Raw genomic sequence first — 23801 nt, 5'->3', positions numbered from 1 at the left:
ACACTGGGTTTCTTTGAAACCGAATCATTCAGCAGCTATGTTTCTGTCCTGTCCTCTGAAGCTTCGCACTATAACACAAGATAAGAGTGGAATGAGGTTATTCCCGGTGACCACACAGATAAAAGAAAAAAAAACGAGAGAAGCAAGGTCTTGAAAAATATATTTTTTTTTCACAGAAAAGGCTTTTATATATATTTACACTTTAAAATATTCAATATATTTGTTTGTGACTTTCCCTATTCCATGAAACACATAAAGAAACTAGAGTAATTGTTTCGCAGTTTACATGATTCATATGCTGCCAGACGTTGGACACATGTTGACAATAAATTAAATGTTCAGAGAAAAATAAGAGAAGAATACATTTGATTTGAGAAAAATCATTCCTGGCCTCACTATGTCCCATTGTGAGATGATATTGAGTACCTCTTGTGACGTTAAGAAAAAATACATATCTTTTTCATAATAAATGTCAAATGTTCTGACGATAGGTCATCCAATACAATGTACCATTTGGATTCCAGTTTGAGACGCTCAGAGGCGCGTGTCTTGGATATTGTCCTCTGCCTCCTCTTGCAGTGTCTGCGTAACAGAGCTGAGTTTGGACTGAGGGCCGCGCATGCTAGAGTTCCGGCGAGGGAAGAGTTTGAGGCGCTCGGCTGGACTTATGGCCTGCTTTAGATGACTGGTCTCATTCAGCAGCTTCTGAATGGAATCGTAGGTCTTCACCTGACCCTTGTCCATCATCTGCAACAGAAATCAGAGGAGTCGGAGACAAACTAAACTTAAAAATTGATTTTTCGCTCTCTTTTTTTTAAGCCTTTTTTTATGCTCACTAAGGTTGAATTTATTTGATCAAAATATAGTAAAAGCAGTGAAATATTATTAAAATAATACAATTTATGCATTTAGCACACACTTCTATCCGTAGCGACTTACAATGTGTTCAGGCTAACATTTATTTATTTTACCTAAAGTGTTCCCTGGGAATCAAACCCACAACCTTTTGCATTGCTCACGTAACGCTCTACAACCGAGCCACAGCAACACTATTATTACAGTTTAATAACTGTTAGCTATTTTAATATATTTAAAAATCTTACCAAGAAAGACTGGCACTCAAGTAGTGGCTCCACTTTGTGTTCAGACATCAATATAGTGCACGTAGAGAAAGACTGTCGTAATGTCTTCTTCAACACCTTAATAGTTCTGAAACCAAAGACAACGCAAAGCCACCATTATTTACCATGATTTGAATTCATTGTACTTGGGCTTAACAAGCAGTGATGTGGGGACTCACATTGGATCAAGGTGGGCACTAGGCTCATCCAGGAGGAGGACACGGGCTCCGCTGAGGATGGAGCGAGCCAGACAGATGAGCTGCTTGTGGCCGTTGCTCAGTACATAGCCTCCGTATTCAAGCTGGAAGTCCAGTTTGTCTGGAAACTGCTCAATCACTGTCTTAAGACCGACCTTCACACATGAACACAGAAACAACTGTAAGTCATGCAAATACTGTCAGCAAAGCATCAGTTCGCTAGATGATTAATTAGGATTGCTTGGTTGATCATATCGATCATATTCACAATATTTTAGACCTAATGATCTGCCGTCATTAAAGCTGCAGTAGGTAACTTTTGTAAAAATATATTTTTTACATATTTGTTAAACCTGTCATCATGTCCTCACAGTAGAATATGAGACAGATAATCTGTGAAAAAATCAAGCTCCTCTGGCTCCTCCCAGTGGTCCTATTGCCATTTGCAGAAATACATCGCTCCCGTTAAGAAACAACCACTCAGAGCTGCGGTCCGTAACTTTGTTTGTGTTCAAAATGTAGAAAAATGTATATAATAAGCAAGTACACCATGAATCCATTTTCCAAACAGTGTTTTTAGCTTGTCCTGAATCACTAGGGTGCACCTATAATTAGAGGTGCTCCGATCACGATCGGCCGATTGTTAATGCGCATCTCGTCAGTAAAGCCGGTTTTCTAATCAGCGGTTAATTCCATCAGGTGCGTGATTTCACATAGAGCATCTGTTACTACACAGAGCCATTGTTAACTGAGAAGATGCGCCAAAAAACGCTGAAAATTAACGTGATTTGCGCATCTTCTCTATTAACAACGGCTCTGTGTAGTAACAGCTGCTCTATGTGAAATCACGCACCTGAGGGAATTAACCGCTGATTAGAAAACCGGCTTTACTGACGAGATGCGCATAACGATCGGTCGATCATGATCGGAGCACCCCTACCTATAATAAGTGTTTATATATGGACTATTTTAGATTGCTTTGGGGATGCCGCGGCGGAGTAACCCAGTACCTTTGTGATTCTTCATAGACATAAACAGAGAGAAGTAGTTCCGGCTACAATGTTCTTCCGCAGGACGCAAGCAGTTCTGTTTATTAACCGCTAGAGCGTCAAAAGTTACCGACTGCAGCTTTAAATGACACTTGACTAAAAATAGAAATGATTTAGAATATAAATATTGTCATAAAAATTACACCTAAATTATAATTTAAGAAAAAGGGAACAAGATGAAGTGTGTCATGTCTGTGCCCGACATGACAACATTTAGAGGTTAACATTTAGCAATGGTTAACCTGTGTTGTTTGAAATTTGTTGTTGTCTGAATTATGAACTACACCCTTAACTGCTCAGTAGCAAATAAATTGTTACCATTGTCCCAGGAGCAGTTTCTTTGAATTGCTCTAGAAAAAAAGGGTCATGAAACCACTTGACCTCACAGTCATTGATCATTTGCTCTGGAGACACCCACCTCCTCGGTGACCCGCCACAGCTCCTCATCACTATGACAACCGTAAGGGTCTAGGTTCGTGCGGAAAGGTCCCGAAAAGATGAAGACTTTCTGTGGTGGTGTGGAAGGAGATATTTACAAAAATATATCATGAGATGTTATGGAGAGAGAGGATGACTGCCGTTACCTGAGGCATCACACCAAAGGCTTTCCTCCACTTCTGAAGTGGAATTTTGTTCCAGTTGACCCCGTCGATGGAGATATCACCATCTGTGTAAACCAGCTTCAAGAGAGCATTGAACAGAGAACTCTTCCCAGAACCTGTTCGGCCCAAGATACCCACCTGAAAAAGATGATCAATCTGACCTGAAATTTCACAATAAAACGAAACCTGTGAACGGATTTACATGCTATAGAAGTGCATCTTCAGCAATACATGGAATATATTCTGTTAGAAGCTTGGACTAGAAGCCAGTCTCACAATATACACCACAGAACTCAAAGAAGATATAAGGCTGAACACATGAGACTCTTTAGCTAAGTTGCTATTAGTTGCCCATCGTCTACAGTGTTGTACAAAGGCAAAATGCAGTAACTTTGTCAAAACCGAAATCAAGTCTCGTGACTTGGCTCAATTATGCTCAGATTTTGAAAAAGATATACAAAATATAAATAAATTTGGTGTTGGTGTAGTTACTGCATTTCGCCTTTGTGGGGCAGTACAACCCAAACATCCACAAGTTAAAGCTCTGGGGTTGGAAATATAATTTAAACCTGAAAATAAAAATAAAGTTTTAAGATTTTGGAAAATATAAAGCAAAATATTGATAATAATAATTAAATAAAATTAAGACATAAGAAATATTTTCAGTTCTAGATTCTGTATTTCCATCGCTAGGCTAATAATCTAATCTAAAACAAATCTATGACACCGAATTTAAAAAACTTCTTTACACAAAAAGTCAAATGTGATGCAGAAAATACAATTTGTAAAGAAAAACCAATAATATTTTACTTTTAGACCCCACTCTTTAAAAGCATAATTCAAGCTATAGCCCGTTGTAATTTCATGCTGTGAGACAATTCTTTTACAGAATTTGATGAAAGGTTTATGTGTTAGCGTTTATTTTTCTGAAACATTAGAATTTTAAAGAGGAGTTTAAGCCTGGAAATTGCTTGTACGTACCCTCTGTCCACCCTCCACAGTGAAGGAGAGGTTCTTGAGGACAGCGTGACCCCCTTCTGTGTATTTGACTGTTAAATCCTGCACATCGATCTGACCGCGGTTGGGCCAGTTTGAGTTGGCCCGTGCATCGGCGTTCTTGATAATCAGATCTGAGCATTTGCTTTTGTCCGGTTTGGGTGTCTCAGACGGCAGGTCGATGAACTTAAAAACCCGGTCAACAGAACGCATCTGGAGGAAGAAGGTATGATGTAATCAGGTCCACTGAGGTCTAAGCTGCATTTGGTTTGTTTAGCCTTTAAATGATGCTTAGCCTCTGTGTTTGTGTGTGCGAGTACAAATGTGCACACAGTTACACCATGTGGCAAAAATAAAGTGCCACTACTGTATAAATACGTGATTGTAAACTGTTCTCCTGATAGGGTCATAGTGAAGAAAAACAAAATGTTCTGAACCTTGATAAGCCCCGTCAGTGTTTCCCTGACTTAAAAATAAAACCCGCTCAGACAATATATTCAACAGCATTACAGAACAGGACAAATTCTGCAGTTAAGAACAAATGAAAAACATCCCGTTTTAAGGGAGGAAAACCAAAAGGGCACGTACCATTCCATCTACCGCAATGCTGGTGGCAACACACCACTGGAAGGTGCCTAGAATGAGCATTGCCAGGCATATGACGATACCAATCTCGCCCGGTTTATCCTCTATGGAATAACGCACAAACAAGCAAGTATAAACATCAAGTGCAAGGTTGCTCACAATGACCTCACTTCTACTCTTCAAAGGCATTTTCCAAGCACTGCTCACAATTACCTCTTGATAAAACAAATTGTCTGTAAAACCCACTAAATCAAGCGTTCACTGGCTTTTTGGACACCGTCAAATAAACAGTGGCATCCGCTCACTCTACATGCTCTACTGTTCACTCTTGCCTAACTACAGATGGAGGAGTGCTCTTACGGTTGGTTCCTACCGCAATCCAGGCGGTCAGCGTGAAAAAGAACACAAAGAGGATGTCGGAGCGGAAGAGGAACCATCGTAGGGTCGACAGGTAGAGGAACCAGGTGGCTGTGTGGGTGTTGAGGGTCTTGTGGAACAGGTTCTCGAAGTAGGCCTGCCGCTCAAAGGCCCTGATGGTCCACAAACCCTTCAGCGAGATGATGAGGTGGGAGAAAATGGGGCTACGAGCTGTGATGAGAGAAGAATTGAAGATGTCAACATGTATATTCATTTAATTTGAAATCTTCTGAAGCAATGGCTTTGTGTGACAAACAAAGCAAAAGAGTCATGGAGTGCATTCCTCCTCTGGAGCACCCCTTTATTCTGGTCTACAGGTCATTTTTAGGATGATTTTTTGGGGGTTGACACCCACACATTTATGGTTATAATTTATACTTTTATTCAGCAAGAACACATTTAATAGATCAAAAGTGACAGTAAAGGCATTTAAAGTACAGTATAATGCTACAAAACTATTTCATTCCACATAAATGTTTGAATATTTGAACTGTTTAAACAATGTTTGAACTTTCCGTTCATCAAAGAATTCAGGAAAAAATGTGCCACAGTTTCAACAACAATATCAAGCAACTGTTTTCAAATTTGACATTAATAAAACATTTCTTAAGAGGCAAATCAGCATATTAGAATGATTTCTAATAAAGCATTTTCAATTCAGTTGTTCATTTTTGGGTCAACTATTACCTTTAACTGTCAATATCAAGCACTTGTATTTTGCCATCATCTGTGCCACATATTTCCAAAACCAGAAAGGGTCAGGAAGAGGAAGGAAGAAATAAAAGTCCTGCCCTCTGTCCTTTATTATGACCTCATAATCAAAATGAACTAATCCACAAGTTCATTAAGTTTTTCTCATTCACCACGGCTTTCCTTGCAACATTCCTTTCCATTTCTATAGACAAGACAATGCATTTAGTTCCTCTTGTCTGAAAAACAAAAGGGTTGCGCAGTTTTCTGGGATCGCCGCCATAAAGCTTGTTGCTCATCAGTTGTGGATGATGAGTGAATGATATCAGGATAGCAGCAGAGGAAATCCCTGGTCGGGTTTTTGCTAACCCAGTATTACAAAGTACGGAAAGCCCTAGTTGCTTTCTCTGTGGCTCTAGATAGGCTGACAGTAGGAAGATCGTTGACAATTGAGGCTAGCAGGAGTTTTCTTCCTGTCTGGGTTACAGAGAGACCAACAGAAATGGGTCTGCCTTATTCAGAGATGTAATAGACCATAGAAGACTGGTTGAGAAACAAAGCTCTGACATCCCACCCATGCCCTTTTCCTTTCCTTTGAGATATCCTTTTCTCTTTCTGGTTGAATCATCCATCCTCTGCTCTTCTCCTGTTTTTGGACCTACCAATGACCTCCCATCAGTGCCTTGTCTAACTGGCCTTCTCATCCCTGGCAGCAAGCCACACGCCAGCACGCCAAGTGCGTCAGGAATCCCTTTGCCAACTGCACAGACGTATCTAACAACTGCATGCAAAGAATGCACACACTATCTGACCTTACCTTCTGTCTCCAGCTGTTTAAGCTGTTGACCCGTGCGGAGAAAGTACTTCCTCATCACGATGAAAATAACGGCCAGGGGAGTAGCTGCAAGGAATATGTACGGCCTCACAATGGACACCACAAGAATACATCCAACCACCACCACAGTCAGCTGTGAATAAATATTTTCATTCAGTAAGGATGTATTAAACTGACTTTTAAATACATTTTATTTTTGTTCTCAAGAAACATTTGTGATGTGATATATATAATTGTGTGTGTGTGTGTGTGTGTGTGTGTGTGTAAAACTGAAAAACAAAAATTTGTCATGAATTACTCAAGATTTAAACAAGGCATTTTGACAATAGAAGTTATCAAAGGAGTTAAAAACCTGGACAAAGTCAAACATGAGGAGAGGAAGCATGTCATCTATGGTGGCCATGTCTTTGGTGAACCTATTCATGATGCCACCTGTAAAAAAAATATTGGGATACAAACAGTAACGTATTAAGTCAGAAACTGGACTGGTGGAAATATGGTTTACTTTTACTTATTTCAGCCTTACATAACACTGACCCGTCTTCATGGTGTTGAGCACAGACATGGGTGCGCCGAGAACAGCATGCAGCATCTTCTGGTGCAGTTTCTTGGAGATTGTGATCATCGTGTGCACAAATGGAAGACCCCGGAAAAATCCCATTGCGAGGAGGCTCTCTGATGTGGCCACGTAGATGTAGAGAATGTAATAGCTGCCTGTCGGTGTCACGATGATGGCATTTTGTTTTTCAGGTGAAGACGTGTTGGAGTACTTTGTAATATTTGGCTCAACTCGTTGATGCTCTTCATTCCAAAGTTCACTACAACAAAAAATATTGAAAATGCAGTATTTTGTGGATTGATTAAAATGAACTACATATTATTATTATTGAAGAATGCTTGACGACAAAAGAGTTTAGTTCTACCTAGAAGAGCAGATCACTGGAAAATGAGGTAAAGAAAAACACTTACTCAGTTATAAGCAAAATCCCTGCTACAGATCCTGCAACCTGAAAACACACAACAAAGAATTAAGGTTAGTAAATCTAGATCCACAAAAAGCTTGTATAATATTTTGTAATGTTATTGAAAGAACTGTTTTCTGTTGTAATATATTTTATGCATTTAAAATGTATTTTATATCTGTGCTGGCAAAGCTGAATTTTTTCAGGATTCTTTAAATTAATAAAAAGTTAAAATAAACAGCATTTATTTAAAATCTTTATTAGAAGTCTTTAATGTGGCTTTTGATCTTTGATCTTTAATGTCGCACATTCCTCTTTGCAGAATAAAATGAATTTATTTTAACGAATAAAGAAATCTTTATAATCGTGGAAACACATCAACAATATTAACTTGTGATGCAGAACATATCAGTAGATATTATATCAGATTACCTCAATTGCAGCAATAAGGAAGATGAAGATCAGAACATACAGAAGGCTTTTATTATTTGACACATATCTGACATATGTGTTCCACTTTGCTGTTTCGAATACCTCCTCTTTTTCATCTATTTCATTAACTAAGCAAGCCTGCAAGTAGAAGCAAATCAGATGAAGTTAAAGCCTAGTATGTAAAGTAATATGTTGCAGTAAGTGCAAGAAATTTCCACACCTCAATGTTCTCTTCCTGTAGGACCCCGGTGATGTCATACGTGCTGTCTGACAGACGGCGAGCATAGATGTCCAGCTCAGATGCCAGTTCGCTCTGAGGCACGACGGACAGCCGTCTGCGGAAAGATGACTGCAGGTGGTCACGACGGCCCGGGACTTGTGCATTGGTCATGAACGCTAATACAGACTGCCTCCGCTGACCAGCCATATGCACTCCATGGTTATGATACACGTCGCTCCCCATAAAGGACTCATCCACGAGCTCGTTCTCTGGCACCAGGGAGAACTTCCGGTCAGGTAATGTCCTCCGAACTTCTTCTTCAGGTATCTGAATGAAGGATGGCTTACGGGCAGCTCCAAGAGTGTTGACAATAACTGAAGGTTTTCTTTCATCTATGTACACAGGCATTAGTGGGGCCACCTGGCGATAAGATGAGCGTTCAGGTCGCATGCCTGCGCTCTCATCCACCGAGACGCGGTGGAGAGTCTCTGTGAGGATGGAGCAGCGGCGCTCTGCACTGACATTGTCATAGGCCTCCAAACCCAAAAGCAAAGAGCTGAAATCAGGCCGTTCTGACTGAAGCTCTGAAAAGGTGCCATAGAAAAAACTTTCACCGTTGTGGAGCAGTAGGATCTTATCAGCCCGCTTTAAATGCTCAATCTTATTTGTTACCAAGATGCGTGTCTTAGAGGCCATCAGCTTACACAGACATCTGGGTAAATGAATAAAAATGAGGTTATGCAGTAATATTTCGGACATTTAAGCTAAAATTAACTCCAATAGAGTATGTGTTGTAGTCTCTTTTCAGTTTAGCCTCATTCACTGGTGAGAAGTCATAATTCATTTGATATTTGTTTATAGAGCGCAACAGTACCTGCCAGCTTTTTTAGCAGATTTGTTTCTCGAAGTATTTTTCCCATTAGTATTTACAAAAAGTTTAAGAGTCATAAGCCATTAACCGAACTGAGCAACTAGGCAGTGAACATTACAAACAATTATTATTTTTTTTGCAGAATCATAGGTAATGTTATTTTTACTAGGAATCCCATGGTTAAACATGATTATTTAAAAAAAAATATTTGAAAAATGCATTGCTGATGCCTTCAATAAAAGCAATATACCATCGATTAATAACCTCATTGTAGGTCTGTCTTTGATTATAATTTTCTTTTGCAATTTTTTTTTTTTTTACTTCTGGAACCTGTTGCACACTTATAACACTGTTGCACACTTATAACTTCAGATGGAAATTTGAAAAAAAAAAAAAGTTTTTTGTTTTATGCACTTATGGAGAATTTGTTTTTATTATGTTTGGACAGACAGAAATTCTACCGCATCGGAAAATAGGCAAAAAGCAATCTCAGAATTAATGAAAGTCAAAATGCTACGATAAAAATTGGGTAGTTAAATATTTATTTAAAATAAACCATATGCATACTTGTCAAATATTTCTTTTTCTGTTGCAATATCCAGGTGAGTAAACGGTGCGTCAAGTAGGTAAACATCAGCATCTCTGTAAATAGCCCTGTGCAGAGAAAATGATATTACTTAATAACATTTTCAGATAGCTATTTTTAACTAGTGACAATCTGATAATTGAAATACAATTTAAGTTTATTTTAAGATAAACATAGTTCATTCAGTAAAATTATTTAATAAACTATTTAAAGGAATATCGTAATATTGTAAACTCTGCACACTATAATAAGATGTACCAAAAATATAAATGTATTATGTCAAAGTTATGTGACAACAGCGCTGACACAGGAAAGCTTTCGTACAAACAATACAAACAAACAAACAATAAAAGCTTGTCAAACCCTCATTTTATTTATGGCTGCAGCAAGATTGTATCGAGTTGTAAAATTTAACATTGAATTTATGGCCATGTAAATCCAAAAGAGATCCAAGAACAAACTTCCTGATGTGAAGTTATTAAAAAGCCCTGCATATATGATTTACTCTTTCCCCTAAAGTTATGTGGGAAAGAGCAGCCATGGGGAAAGTGAGGACTCCAGCATGGTTTAAACATCAGGTGCTGTTGTACATTTGAGGAGTTGAGAGATGTTCGAGGGGAGTGAGGAAATGTGTGACATACCTGGCTAGAGCCACACGTGCCTTCTGACCCCCACTCAGGTTTAGACCACCCTCAGCCATAGGCGTCTTATCCTTCTCAGGAAGAACAGCCAGATCCTAATAGAAAACAGACAATATCGTCATACAGAGCAAAGGGAAGTAAGATGGAAATGCCATTTTGAGAAATTTATGGAAAACCAACCACGACATGCTATTTTACAACAGAACACAGACACAAGACAACACACACTTACAGCAGAAATAAATGTTAAACTGCAGGTTTTTGGTACTTAAAAACCCTTTTGACATAAATTAATGGAAACACTCATGCTTAAAAAAAATCTAACCACCTAAGATGGTTTGTTGGTCTTAGCTTGCTGCTCATTGGTTGACTAGCCAGGCTAGCTGACAACTTCCCAAAACCCCTCTAAAACCAGCAGACCAGCCTGATTATATTAGTCTTGTTTAAGCTTTTCTTCTTAGCAGTGACCACATAACACTTGAGACGAATAATTCCAAATGTAGGAAGTACTTACCTTGTCATCAACTCTGTTTGTCCGTTTTAGGAGCATTAAAAACAATAATTAAATGCAGTGATGCACTAAGAAAGATTTTTTAAACTCTACACAAACAAATCAGTGGGAAGCACTGGAGCGCCACTGTCTTTAGGTTTACTGCAGACACAACATGAATAAGGACTAAACTGCGAGTATATCAGTGCCACAAAGGAAATACATGGATAACAAAAGCCCACTAAACATGACTTTACATTTTAAACTCTACAAATACATTTATTGGATCCTGCTAGTCTTGCTGTTTGCATTGAAAACTTGTTTCTAATGCGTGACTCAGAAAGATTAAGTACGCTGGGAAAGCTTAAGTGTCAGTCTATCAGCATAAACTGAATAAAGACTTATTATGTACAGTAAACAACAATACTTTGCAGCTTCTTGCTAGTTAGCACACAGACGGCTAATTTCTCACACTCTGTTGTTATGGCCAAGCCTACCATTGTGAAGGAATATCAACCTCACGCTGCTCTTCTGTTATTAGAGTCTGGATATTTCGTAACAAACAGTCATAAATTGTGCTTTTAATCACCATTTACTGAGAAAACATGCTTTGTTTGAGAGGAAACACTTCTACTTTTCTTCCTATGGGAACTGACACAGCCTGTAAAAGTCCCAGACTCACTAGTCAGAAACACACTATGTTAATTAATTGCAATTATACATCTAAGAAAAAAAAACTAAACTAAATAAAGTTTATATATATTTATATATAATATTATATCACAGCAATACATAAAAATATACTTTTTACACAGCAAATAATTGGCATTGTATATAAAAAAAGGTAAAAACACACTAAAAATACATGTTTTGTGTGACTTATTTAGAGAAAATATTTTTTTGATATTTTCTTCTTCTTGTTTTCAGCCTAAAATTTATTAGTTTTGTCCAGCCTAAAAAATGTTTTGCTAATTTTGTGAAGAAAAAAAAACAATCATTAATTCACTATGTTCTCAGAAAATGTGAAATCTTTGTCATTGTGAATATAATTTAAGTTTTTGCAGTATTTGCAAAGCCTTACATTATGATTTTCGCTAGACAAATCTCTTCCACTAGCACGGATAAATCTCACTTATCATCCTAATGCCTGGACATGAATGTGTTCTCAGCAGATCTCCTGACCGTCCTTTCATGTAAGATTCAGTTAAACAAGGGGGCCTGTCACTCAACACTTTGGCTGCTGATAGTTGCACATGATTGGCTGATTTGGTATCGAGAGATTGAGGGGAGAAAACCATGAGCAGAGTTCTATATCTAACAAAGGTTCTCAGTTCAAATGCCAGGTGAACATTCCATGTAGAAAGAGAGAGAAACAGAGAAAGGGAGAGAGAGAGAGGGAAGACAGAAACATAACAAACCAGGAGCCAAAAACAAGAGAGAAGACAAAGAGGAGGACTAGTTAGATTGAGAAAAGAGATGAGTCAGGCCAGGCAATATACAAGTGCATCTCAAAAATTTGAATATCATGGAAAAGTAATTTACTTTCTTATATTCTAGATTCATTGCAAACAAACAGAAATATTTCAAAAGTTTTTTGTTTTAATTCAGATGAATAACAGCTTAGGAAAATTAAAAACGCAGTATCTCAAAAAATTAGAATATTTTCTCAAAGATCAATAAAAAAAAAAAGATTTACAAAACAGAAATGTTCAACATCTCCAAAGCAGGTTTAATTATGCACTTAATACTTGGTTGGGGCTCCTTTTACATGAATTATTGCTTCAATGCAGCATGGCATGGAGGCGATCAGCCTGTGGCACTGCTGAAGTGTTATTGAAGTCCAGGTTGCTTTGATAGCTGCCCTCAACTCCTCTGTATTGCTTGTCAGATGTTACTTATCTTCCTCTTCACAATAGACATAGACTCTTCACATAGATCCTCTGTGAGGTTCAGGTCAGGTGAGTTGGATGGCCAATCAAGCACAGTAATATCATTGGTCATCAAACCACTTGGAAGTGGTTTTGGCACTTTGGGCATGTGCTAAAGTCCTGCTGCAAAATGAAATCAGCATCTCCATAAAGTTTGTCAGAAGATGGAAGCATAAAGTGCTTCAAAATCTCCTGGTAGATGGCTGCACTGACTTTAGACTTGATAAAACACAATGGACCAATTCCAAAAGATGTCATGGCACCCCAAATCATCACCGACTTCAGAAACTTCACACTGGACTTTGGATTATTTGCCTCTCCAGTCTTCATCCAGACTCCAGATCTTGATTTCCAAATTAAATGCTAAATTTACTTTCATTTGAAAAGAGGACTGTGGACCACTGAGCAACAGTCCAGTTCTTTTTCTCCTTACCCCAGGTGAAATGTTTCAGACGTTTTTTCTGGTTCAGGAGTGGCTTGGTTTTAGGAATGTGACAGCTGAAGCCCTTTTCCTGAAGACGTCTGAGTGGTTACTCTTGATGCGCTGACTCCGGCTTCAGTCAACTCCTTGGGAAGCTCTCTTGAATTGGCTTTTGCTGACAATCTTCCCAAGGCTGTGGTCATCCCTGTTCCTTGTGCACCTTTTCCTTCCACACATTTCCTTCCAGTCAACTTTCTATGAATATATTTTGATACAGCACTCTGTGAACAGCCAGCCCTTTCTGCAGTGACCTTCTGTGGCTTACCCTCCTTTTGGAGGGTGTTGATGATTGTCTTCTGGACAACTGTCAAGTCAATAGTCTTTCCCGTAATTGTGGTTGCATGATCTAAACTAACCCAAGAGGTACACAGTATTTATAATCAAAATTAATCAAACTATTCAAGTTCAAAATGGAATATTCAAATTTTTGGAGATACTTAATTTTTTTTAAAGCTGTAAGCCTTAACCATCAGAATTAAAACAAACAAAGTCTTAAAATATTTCAGTTTGTGTGCAATGAATCTAGAATATTAGAAAGTTTTTTTTTTTTATTAAATTACAAAAAAATAAAGACCTTTTCCATGATATTCAATTTTTTTTAGATGCCCCTGTACTGTAGACATAGGGACTGAAATACAAATAGAGAGAGAAACTAAATATAAAGAAAAAAATACACAAAGGTAGAAAAATTGGAGATGGGAGTAAAACTAAGGAAATGAGAGAGACAAAGGGTGGACTGAAGAGCATTAATCTGTCAGTACCTCCTCGAGCTGGCATGCTTTGACCACACTCTTGTAGCGAAGCTCATCATAGGTCAGACCGAAAAGGATGTTGTCTCGGATGGTGCCAGGCATGATCCAGGCTGTTTGGGAGGAGTAGGAGATTCGACCACTGTGTCGGATCTTCCCAGAGGAGGGAACCAGCTCTCCGAGGATGCTCATCAACAATGAGCTCTATAAATACAGGCATTATGTCTGAACAATGACAACATTACAGTTTCCTTTCAGCAAATGTTTGCTTTCTTTTAAACAGCTTGATTTACTCATCCTTTTATATTTTAGCTTATTTGTCAGCTTATTAAAGGCTTCACATTGTAGTTTAATAGGCCTTTCATTTATTCGCTATAATTGTTAGAATTGTAAATAATTCGTTGGAATTGTTTAGTCTCTTTTCCTACACTAATTTCTGACTGAAAAGAAGTAGACAGACATTTATATTATCAGCAAGACTTTCATAAATTTAAATAAATGATATAAAATTAATTTATATTAATAATAATAAATATATAATATAGTTTCTAAAATAAATAATAATAAATAACATATAATTTTATTCATATAAATAATAAATATATTATTTCAAATTTCAGTACAACTTGCATTGATATATATTTAGGACGGATTTGAAGATAACGGCAAGCAATCCTACCTTCCCAGAGCCCATAGAACCAGTAACAGCCAACATCTCTCCTTTCTTCAGGTTCAAACTGATGTTCTTCAATACGGGAGTCACATATAGATTGGTAAAGAAGAGGCCTGCATCTCCATTGTGATGGCCATTAGCTTTGTTCTCCTGTTTTATCCTTTCTAAAAGTTCACCAGGACTCTGAAGAAACACAGACAGAGATTATTTACACTGCACTACCCACGCACACTGAATAATTAAAAAACACAGTGATCAATCCTCTCTCTTTTTCTTTAAATGATGAAAAGGAATACAGTTTAGAATATCGCCTAATGTAGTTTAAGTACGTGACAGTCTCACTGAAACAGAACCGCACATGTTTCCAGGGAAGGGTTGATGAGAGAAGGAGGACCTGGCAAATCATGGTCCTTAGTTAGGCTTCATCAATCTTGTAACTACTGAACTTAAAAATGCAATTCAAATACAGTTAGACTAAGAAACAGTCAACAGAGTGTACTGCAAATTAGTTAATTTAACTACTCTAAACGTGCTTCTAATTATACAATAATTGAAAAGAATCAAGAAACGAATCAGTCTTTTTTTTTAAAAAAAGGCATTAATAAATATATAATATTAAAAAAATATCTCATATGATAAGATAGAATTGAAATTCAGAAGTGATGTTCTATAACTAGGACTACGGATGCTTAACTATACCTCATCCCAAGAAGCAGTCACATCTTTGAGTTCCAGCTCTGTGATGCTGAGATCATATTCCATTAACTTGTATTCCTCCTTACTAAGAAATTCCTTGAGGGAACAGGTAAGTTAAAGTTTTAGGTAGAGCTCTGGATACAGAGAAGACCACAGTAACAGCAACATTCTCTCAAAGTTCAGCACAGTTAAGTTCTAAGTGTTTTCAGAAATACAGTAGTACAGAGGACTGTTTTCCCTTTATTGACACCAAACCAGAAATGCTTTAATTTTATAGCTATATTATAGCAGATGTACTTTAGCATTATTTTAGCAATTCAAATTACTAAAATTGTATTATTATAAAAATTCACAAACGATACAGTTGGTAGAAAAAAAAACTTCCTCTCAATTTAAACAAATATATACTTTTTGCAAATAATTTGCAGTGTATGTAGTTCCATTACAAGCATCAACCACAAAAGTTGACATTAAAAGGGTTACTCCACCCCAAAATGACATTTTTGTCATTAATCACTTACCCCCATGTCGTCCCAAACCAGTAAAAGCTTTGTTCGTTTTCGGAACACAATTTAATATATTTTGGATGAAAACCAGGAGGCTTGTGACTGTCCCATTGACATTGAAGTAAATTACACTATCAAGGTCCAGAAAAGTATGAAAAGCATTATCAGAATACTCCATCTGCCATGAGTGGTTCAACCGTAACATTATGAAACGACAAGAATATTTTTTGCAAGCGTAAAAAACGAACAAAATGACTTTATATTTAACAATTTGTCTCCTCTGTGTCTCTCTGCATCACCGTTGTGGCGTTTTGGAGAATATGAGCTGAATGCAGGCAGCTTACGCTCTTCTGTGTCAGGAACAACATGGGGGTAAGTGATTAATGATACAATTTTCATTTTGGGGTGGAGTAACCCTTTAAATACATTTATTTACAAAAAGTTTAATTATTATAATAATCTGAATCCCCTAATATTTTTAAAGTTGGAATTCATGGTGTATCATACAGAAAGGGATCATGAGAATGGGTTACATTTGTGCTAGTTTTAAAGTGTGTAGACTCACTTCGATCTTCCAAATAAGCCGCATAGAGTCGTACCACATCTGAATGGAGCCGGGCAGTTGTCGAGTAACAGTCATACGCAGCACCATACAGTAGGAGAGAGTTGTGAATATGCGACGCAGGTTGATACCGCGGCTGAGGGCATGAGGGACGACTGCGGCAACAATCACAAAGATGGCTGAGAAAAAGTATGCCGAGCTATAAAAATAGCGCAGGGAGCCAATCTTCCTGGTCAGCCTCACCTCATCCCTAAAAAAAGTTTACAGGAAGAAAGAATGACAAACATGACCCTCAAGTCCCTCAAGGCTCAGATCTTGCACAACTTTTGCTCAACCAAACTATGAGAAAGAACCAAAGTATAAAAGAACTTCACTTACTATTAAAGAAGCAAGAACTAAAGCATTAGGAGAGAAATCTACTTAACTGTAATATCAACTGTAACTGTTTTTACAAAGTTCTCAGTTGAGTAGATTTGCCAAAGTTTCTGAAATATTTTCAGAAATTTGTTTAAGACCCTTTTAACTTGATTTAACTTGATTTTTAACTTGATTACTATGATTAATGTCTGTGAAATAAAACTATATATATATGCACATTCTACTGTTCAAAGGTTTGGTTTAATTTTTTTTCTTTTACTCAGCAAGAATGCATTAAATTGATGAAAAGTGAGAAAACTTTTTTGTTTGAATAAATTCTGTTCTTTTGAACTTTCTAACATTGATAACAATAGGAAATGTTTCTTGAGCACCTATATATCATAAGATAATGGCTTCTAACAACTTTTACAAACATTAACAAATATTTTAAAATAGAAAACTGCTATTTTATATAATAATACTTCACAATATTACTGTTTTTACCATATTTTTTGATCAAATTAATGCAACCTTGGTGAGCAAAATAGACTTATTATTAAAAATATTTAAAAAATTTTACCAACTCCAAAGTTTTGAAAGGCAGTGTATAAACGTTCTATATACTTCTCTCTCTCTCTCTTTTGGCTGTTCCCATTAGGGGTATCAATAAACATTACTTTCCTCTATTTCCATTTTTTCCCCAAATGGAAGTCAATTCATTGTAATCTATCTCAGATAAGTATATATAAGTATATGTAAGTATATATATAAGTAAATGGCACGTTAAAAATAAAAGTTTGTCAGACATTCTCTTCTTGATAGTCAAAGGCCTGGTTACGCAAAAGCACAAAAAAAAAGAGCAGAATATCCAACAGAATTTTTAGGGTCTTACTGTCTGATGTTTTTGATGAGGGTCTCCATTATCTCCTCCCAGCCATAGGCCTTTACTGAATGCAGGTTTTCCATGATCTCTGAGGTCAGAGCCAACCGTTTATTAGTCAGTAGCACCTTTTGTGCTCTAAAGGAAGACAGAAAAAGGCAGAAACTTGTAATGAAGTGTCTGTTCTTCTTAGAACTTCACATCCTGTACATAATACATCTGACTAATGTCTACGATGGTGTCTTTTGAATGAAGGCACTGAATACAGACAATAACATACTGAATTCAAATTGATTGTGAGTTTGTGTGTGTCTGTTTACATCTCTCAAAGGCACAAGGCTACCCACCCTCCTGATTACAGGAGCAGAAGTGAACTACCTGTCCCAACTCTTCAAAGCCTTTAACCAGCATGAATCACAGCTGGAATGTGTGTTTCTGTGGGAGCATATTTGGAGAGACTTCTCTAAAACAAAGCTGTGCCTGTTTGAGTCTGACAATGGGAACATCTTGGGGCAAGATTCACTTTTTGGTGTTACGATGTAGGCTAAATACTTACTTGTAAGGACCCATTTTATGTGAGAGAAAGGCCTGCAAGACGCCCAGCAAAGAGATAGCGGCAAGTGCACAGAAGCTATTGACATCAATGAGTTCCCAGATAAGCCCTGTACACAGGATGCATTGCAATGGTGATATCCATACAAAATGGGCCATACCCAGGCTCTATACCAAAAACAAAAAAACAAAAAAAGAAGAGGATGATGAAGAAGAAATACAACACGAATAGTATTAAACATTAGTAATTAATTAAAAACAAAAATCTTTATTTATTCATGTATGTCAAAAGCTGAAGTCTAGGAGCCTCTGCACTTTTTCAGTGGTAGAAAACATAAGAAAACCATCTCACACATTCCAAGGAAAGGACACTTACAGAGTGTATCAATATTCGACACATTGGCTCTACCTTCTTGGGGTGTTCCAGAGCTCGGCTACGCTCCTCAATGAAGCATTATGCTAAATGTAATGCTCAGCCAACAAGTTAGCAGCAGTATATTCATTTCTAATGGTCAGCCTCTTTACAAATGGGCATACACACCCTACCGTTTAAAAGTTTGGGGTCTGTCGGATTTATTTTTTGTAAGAAATAAATACAGTAGAGACTTTCATATTCTTACAGAAGACTTCTATTTCAAACAAATGTGGTTCTTTTGAACTTTCTATTCATCACAGGTTTCCACAATTAGAATGATTTCTGAAGAATCATGTCACACTGATTTATGTGAGACTTGAATAATGGCTGCTGAAAATTCAGCTTTGCCATCTAAGGAATAAACAAATAAACGTTTTTTTTTTTAATTGCAATAGAATACAGTTCTTTTAAACTGTAATTGTAATTATTCATAATATTACTGTTTCTATTGTATTATTGAATAAATAAAATAAATGCATCCTTGGTGAGCATTTAAAAGAGTTCTTTCATTAAAGAAATCTAACCAACTAAAACTTTTGGATGGTAGTATTTATACATTCTAAAAACAAAATTCTGTAAAGTTAGGCCCCAATGTACTGTCAGTATAAAGGCATCATTTGCTCATTTCATACTTGCCTGATCAAATTTGCCCAAGCTGGCCGACATCAGACTGACCAGTTGACCTGTGCTTATTTTGTCCAAAACTCGGCTAGAAAGTTTCAAGGTCTAAGGGTCAAGATTAGGAGAAATTCATGCACTTAATCCACTGTTATTTGAATATAATGATATTTTATTAAATATTTTGTGCTAATAATAGATGGCTTAAATCTGATCCATTATTTGAGGAAAGATATTGGTCTCAGAGATATATAATAGTAGACAGAAATAGCTAGACACAAACCTTTTTATAGATTATGCTAAAGAGTGCAATTCTGATCTGCATGCCCAGGCGGTGCAGCCCAAACATGGCAGGCTGGAGCAGGAGAAAGCGGGCAGTGAATAGCAAGCCAAGACCAAAGGCAAGAAAGTAACCATCGGCTCGCTCCGGTTCATGGACTGGGTCAAATGATGCAATTATCCGCCCTAAAAGCTGTGGCTGCACTGTTTTTGTAGCCTCCTGAAAAATAGTAAAACTTAATTACTATTTACAGAAAAGCATCAATATAAACTGATGCCCAAAGTATGTACAAACAATAAAAATAATCAAGTGAGAAGTGGAAGAAGATGGGTGGGAGTGGTGTTGGTGCAGTGGATAAGACACATGCCTTTGGTGTGAGAGATCCGCGTTCGAATCCACTGTGAGACACCAAAATGTCCATGAGCAAGACACTTTACCCCTAGTTGCTCCAGAAGCGTATGACCTCTGACATATTTAGCAATTGTAAGTCGCTTTGGATAAAAGCATTAGCTAAATGAATAAATGTAAAATGTAGAAGATCTAGCAAGAGGTTACCTGCAGTACACAGCTAGGCACCAAACAAATTAACAAAACTTCATCCATTTGAACTGTCTTGTACTAAGCTGTTGTATATAAAGATCAACCAATCCAATCCAAGAAAAAAAAAAGACAGAAATAAATTATTTGGACACTTACGCCTATATATAGGAGGAAGCCAAATAACAGAAATGGTCGTATAAAGCATCGTGCCAGTGCTCGTAGTAGACTGGGCTTTTTCCTTCCAGATGCAACTTCTCTGTCCCATTCTCTGTTTAGGGAAAGAAAGAAAGCTGAATGGAACAGTTAAACAGCATCCACCCACCCATAATAAAACGGGTATAGTCCGCATTGTTTGGCGCACTCCTATATAACCAAGGTGATTTAGCGAACTTATTAAACAGAGCAAAGAGACCTTGACAAGCTTAGGGAAAACGTTCAGATTCCCAGCAGTACTGCACAATAGAGGAATAACTGAAATGCTCATCATCTATCACTCACCAGGGGCCTGGCACTTTAAAAGGTCGCATTTGGTGCCCATTAGCTGGGCACTGGCACGGATGTATTGTGGTTTATGTGAGACATGGCATGGAAGGAACTTTACGGGTATGAGGCAGCGTGACATTTAAGAGGGTTGTCTACATTTTATTCTTCTTTTGCCCCTTCTTTTGTCTAAAAACATCACACAAACACCCAAAGGTGTGCTATTTGGCTCTAGTTAGTAACAGGAGCTTTTAGGACACTGAAAGTCACAATAGAAACCAAGACTGTGAGTTCTGTTTCAGTCACTTCATTATGTAAATTTGCTCACTTTACAAAAATGTGAATCAAAGTTCTTTCATTCCAGTTCTGGTTATTGAATGGAGGAGACATTGAGAAAATATACTCAGCAATCAACAACAAAATTACAGAGGAAATATCAATACATATTATTTTTTAATTGTCCTTAACAGATAATAATATATAAATGCTCATGCAAATTAAATGGAATGCAACTGGAAATGCAATGAACACATTTCATTCACCCGGATAATGGGGTCTTTTCTATATGAGGGTATATGAGTAAATCAATTTTAAACAGTATTTTAAAAAAAATAGATAAATAAATAGAGTGTCAGGAAAAGGTGAGAACGAAAATACTCACTTCTCCAAACGCTCTGCAAGAATGTCTGCTGAATCTTGACTGGGAGCTTGATAAACATCAGATGGCCTCAGTTTCTCCCTAAAACCCTTTCTCATTATAGGGTTTGTCCACCTGTAAACAGTCCGAACAAATGTTTAAAACTTCAATATTGTGATTTAATTCTAATGAACTGTAGTTATTTTTAAGGAGATGTACGCGTGGCTATTTTATGATAGATATTATTATGCACAGTTTTATAAACACGCTGGAGTCAGGACTAGTGTGTGAATTATTAAAATAACTCAATTTAATGCTGTTCTTGCACAAACATTTTCTTTAAGTCCCCTTTTGTGATTTTATGAAAACTGTGTTATGAAATTCTAAATAGCTGAAGGAAACCCAACTTCTCCTCCGTCGAACCCGGCTTCTGTTTGTGAACGTTTACTGTAGCCTGCTTGCTCTGGATAAAATAACTTTTGAACTTTTGAGGTTGTAGAAGCGTTTGTACGAAAACACTGTTTAAAAGTGTTGCCTCTCAAGACGAAACACTTGTAAAGCAATAAAAAGAAAACTTTCTTCAGGGACCTCAAAACTAAGTATGAAATGAAATTATTTAAATGTTTCTATGAATATATCAGTCATCAGGTGTAGTCTGTGTAGCCTTCACATGTGAATACACTAGAAATTTTTGAATAAACAAGAAAAATATCTCTGGTAACCTATTTAAACACACACGTGTCCTGAGCACAACATTTTTGTTGTTGTTAGTACACACGTGGACACACAGAACATCTAAAACATTTCATATTTTGGTTGCATCTTACCAGAAAAAGTATTTTGAGAGGCAGCTGGCATCCTCCACAGGTGATCTCTGCATCCTAAAAGTACCCCGGTGGTGACACGCTTACATCGGGTGGCAGCTTAATGCGTCTCCGCTGAATAAAGTTCTCTGGCGCTGTCCTCCACCGTGCGGACAGTTCAACGCTGATATCGGCGAGATTCGCTGCCAGTATTTATATGATGAGGAGAATTTCTCGTGTGTTAAATCGTTAATGAGAGGTAACTCGCGTATAAAGAGCGCATACTGACAGCAGCGCTGTGATTCAGTGAGAGCAGGGCGCTCTCTCAGCCCCAAATGCCACAGATCCTTTGGGCTTGTCATCCTCAAACTGTCAGTCTTTTACAGCTCACGTGTTGCTTTACAGGAGCAAGTGTCGTGTCATCATCACATAATTCTCGTGGTGTTTGAGAACGAACGTCAATACTTTTAACACATGACAGTCAACTGCAGCTGTTGTTTAATTTCGCACCTTTCCTTAGTTTGAAAAGAGATTGAAAATCTTAAAATTTTAAAATTAAATAAAATATATAGAAGATAAGAGTTTGATAACTAATTTAGAAGAAATTATTTAGATGCTGCACTATTTCTGTCACAAATTAGAATATTTGCGACGATGGATATTTGTCGCAACACATAATCCATTGTAAAAAACAAAACAAACAAAAAAACACGATCAGATGTTTTTGCTTCCTCTGAAGAACAATATGCTCTTTTTAACTGTTAAATTATTATGGATAACATGATAATTTTAACCCAAATTTAAAAAACTTAAGCAAATTTGAGTTTGTGGAAACTTGGGCAACACTGAGTTTATGCGGCTTGCTGCTATACCATTAAAGCAAATATATAAAAAAATTGCGTACCCATACAATTTGAAAAAAAAAATAATAAAAAAAATAAATTATATATATATATATATATATATATATATATATATATATATATATATATATATATATATATATATATATATATATATATATATATATATATACACGTTTTTTTTTTGTTTTTTTTTACTTCATTTTAACTTCACCTAAATTGTCCCAAACATTATGATTCAGGATTCTGTAAAAAGCCTAGATGATTGTGGAGCCATGCAAGTTATATAATTGTTTTGATAAGTCCAAGATGCTGCAATGAGAAAGACAAACGCATGCTGTCTATTCAATGTTCCAGCTCAGCGGGCAATTTTAACTAAACTGAGAAAGTTTTAGGTTTAAATTACAGCATGCATTAATTCACAAGAGCAGACTTTAGTAAATTGACAGGCATAACCTTACTGATTTGACAATACATGTTAGTTAAACATATTCCCGCAAATGCTGGAGTTATGTTTATCATGTCATTGGATAATCAGATTTTTTTGTTTATTATTTTGAATCTCATATATGTCCATCCATACATCCATTCTCTAAACTGCATTTGTCATGGGGACGTCGGAGTCTATATCAGTTACTCAGGGTGCAAGCAAACACCCTGACAAATATCTAAAATTGGAAAGCATTTTTTGCAGTGTATAAACCCTGACTGGCCATGTGGACACATGGCCAGTCAGGGTTTATACACTGCAAAAAATGCTTTCCAATTTTAGATATTTGTCTTGTTTCCAGCCGAAATATTTTAAAATAATTGAATCTTAATTATCTTGTTTAGGCCTATCCCATTGGCAGATTGTTTTGCTATTTTTCTGAGGGTAGGGGCGGGACGTTTAGACGAGCACTAGAGGCGGTTTAGCCAATCACAACACACTTGGCTAGCTAACCAATCAGAGACAATCGCCTATTTCTGAGGGAGGGGCTTCATAAAAGCAGGAAATGATCATCGTATTTCTCAAAGAAGGGCAAGAAGGGACAGAGCTGTGTGGAATAAAGGTAAATTATGTGAAAAAGAGCCAACAGTGAACCAC

At 37.1% G+C, this 23801-nt stretch overlaps 1 protein-coding gene across 1 annotated transcript; it reads right to left on the bottom strand.

Annotated features, from left to right (window-relative positions):
• Positions 1-90: 90 nt before the first annotated feature.
• Positions 91-22184, bottom strand: LOC127934455 (cystic fibrosis transmembrane conductance regulator). Its single transcript, XM_052531845.1, has 27 exons — positions 21876-22184; positions 21073-21183; positions 20088-20199; positions 19395-19610; positions 19130-19219; positions 18083-18246; positions 17539-17664; positions 16293-16539; positions 15225-15317; positions 14532-14708; positions 13865-14056; positions 10205-10299; positions 9545-9631; positions 8107-8818; positions 7887-8024; positions 7462-7499; positions 7030-7310; positions 6845-6924; positions 6475-6625; positions 4911-5138; positions 4554-4654; positions 3951-4178; positions 2952-3107; positions 2786-2875; positions 1301-1473; positions 1104-1209; positions 91-747 (listed from the first exon to the last, which is right to left on the bottom strand). Exons 1-27 carry the CDS (start codon positions 21926-21928, stop codon positions 535-537), a joined length of 4458 nt encoding a protein of 1485 aa, XP_052387805.1. The 5' UTR covers positions 21929-22184; the 3' UTR covers positions 91-534.
• Positions 22185-23801: the final 1617 nt, after the last annotated feature.

Source organism: Carassius gibelio, chromosome A18, assembly GCF_023724105.1.
Source record: "Carassius gibelio isolate Cgi1373 ecotype wild population from Czech Republic chromosome A18, carGib1.2-hapl.c, whole genome shotgun sequence".
NCBI lineage: Eukaryota > Metazoa > Chordata > Actinopteri > Cypriniformes > Cyprinidae > Carassius > Carassius gibelio.
The sequence above is the reverse complement of the archived record's forward strand: the minus strand, read 5'-3'. Positions and strand labels throughout refer to the sequence as shown.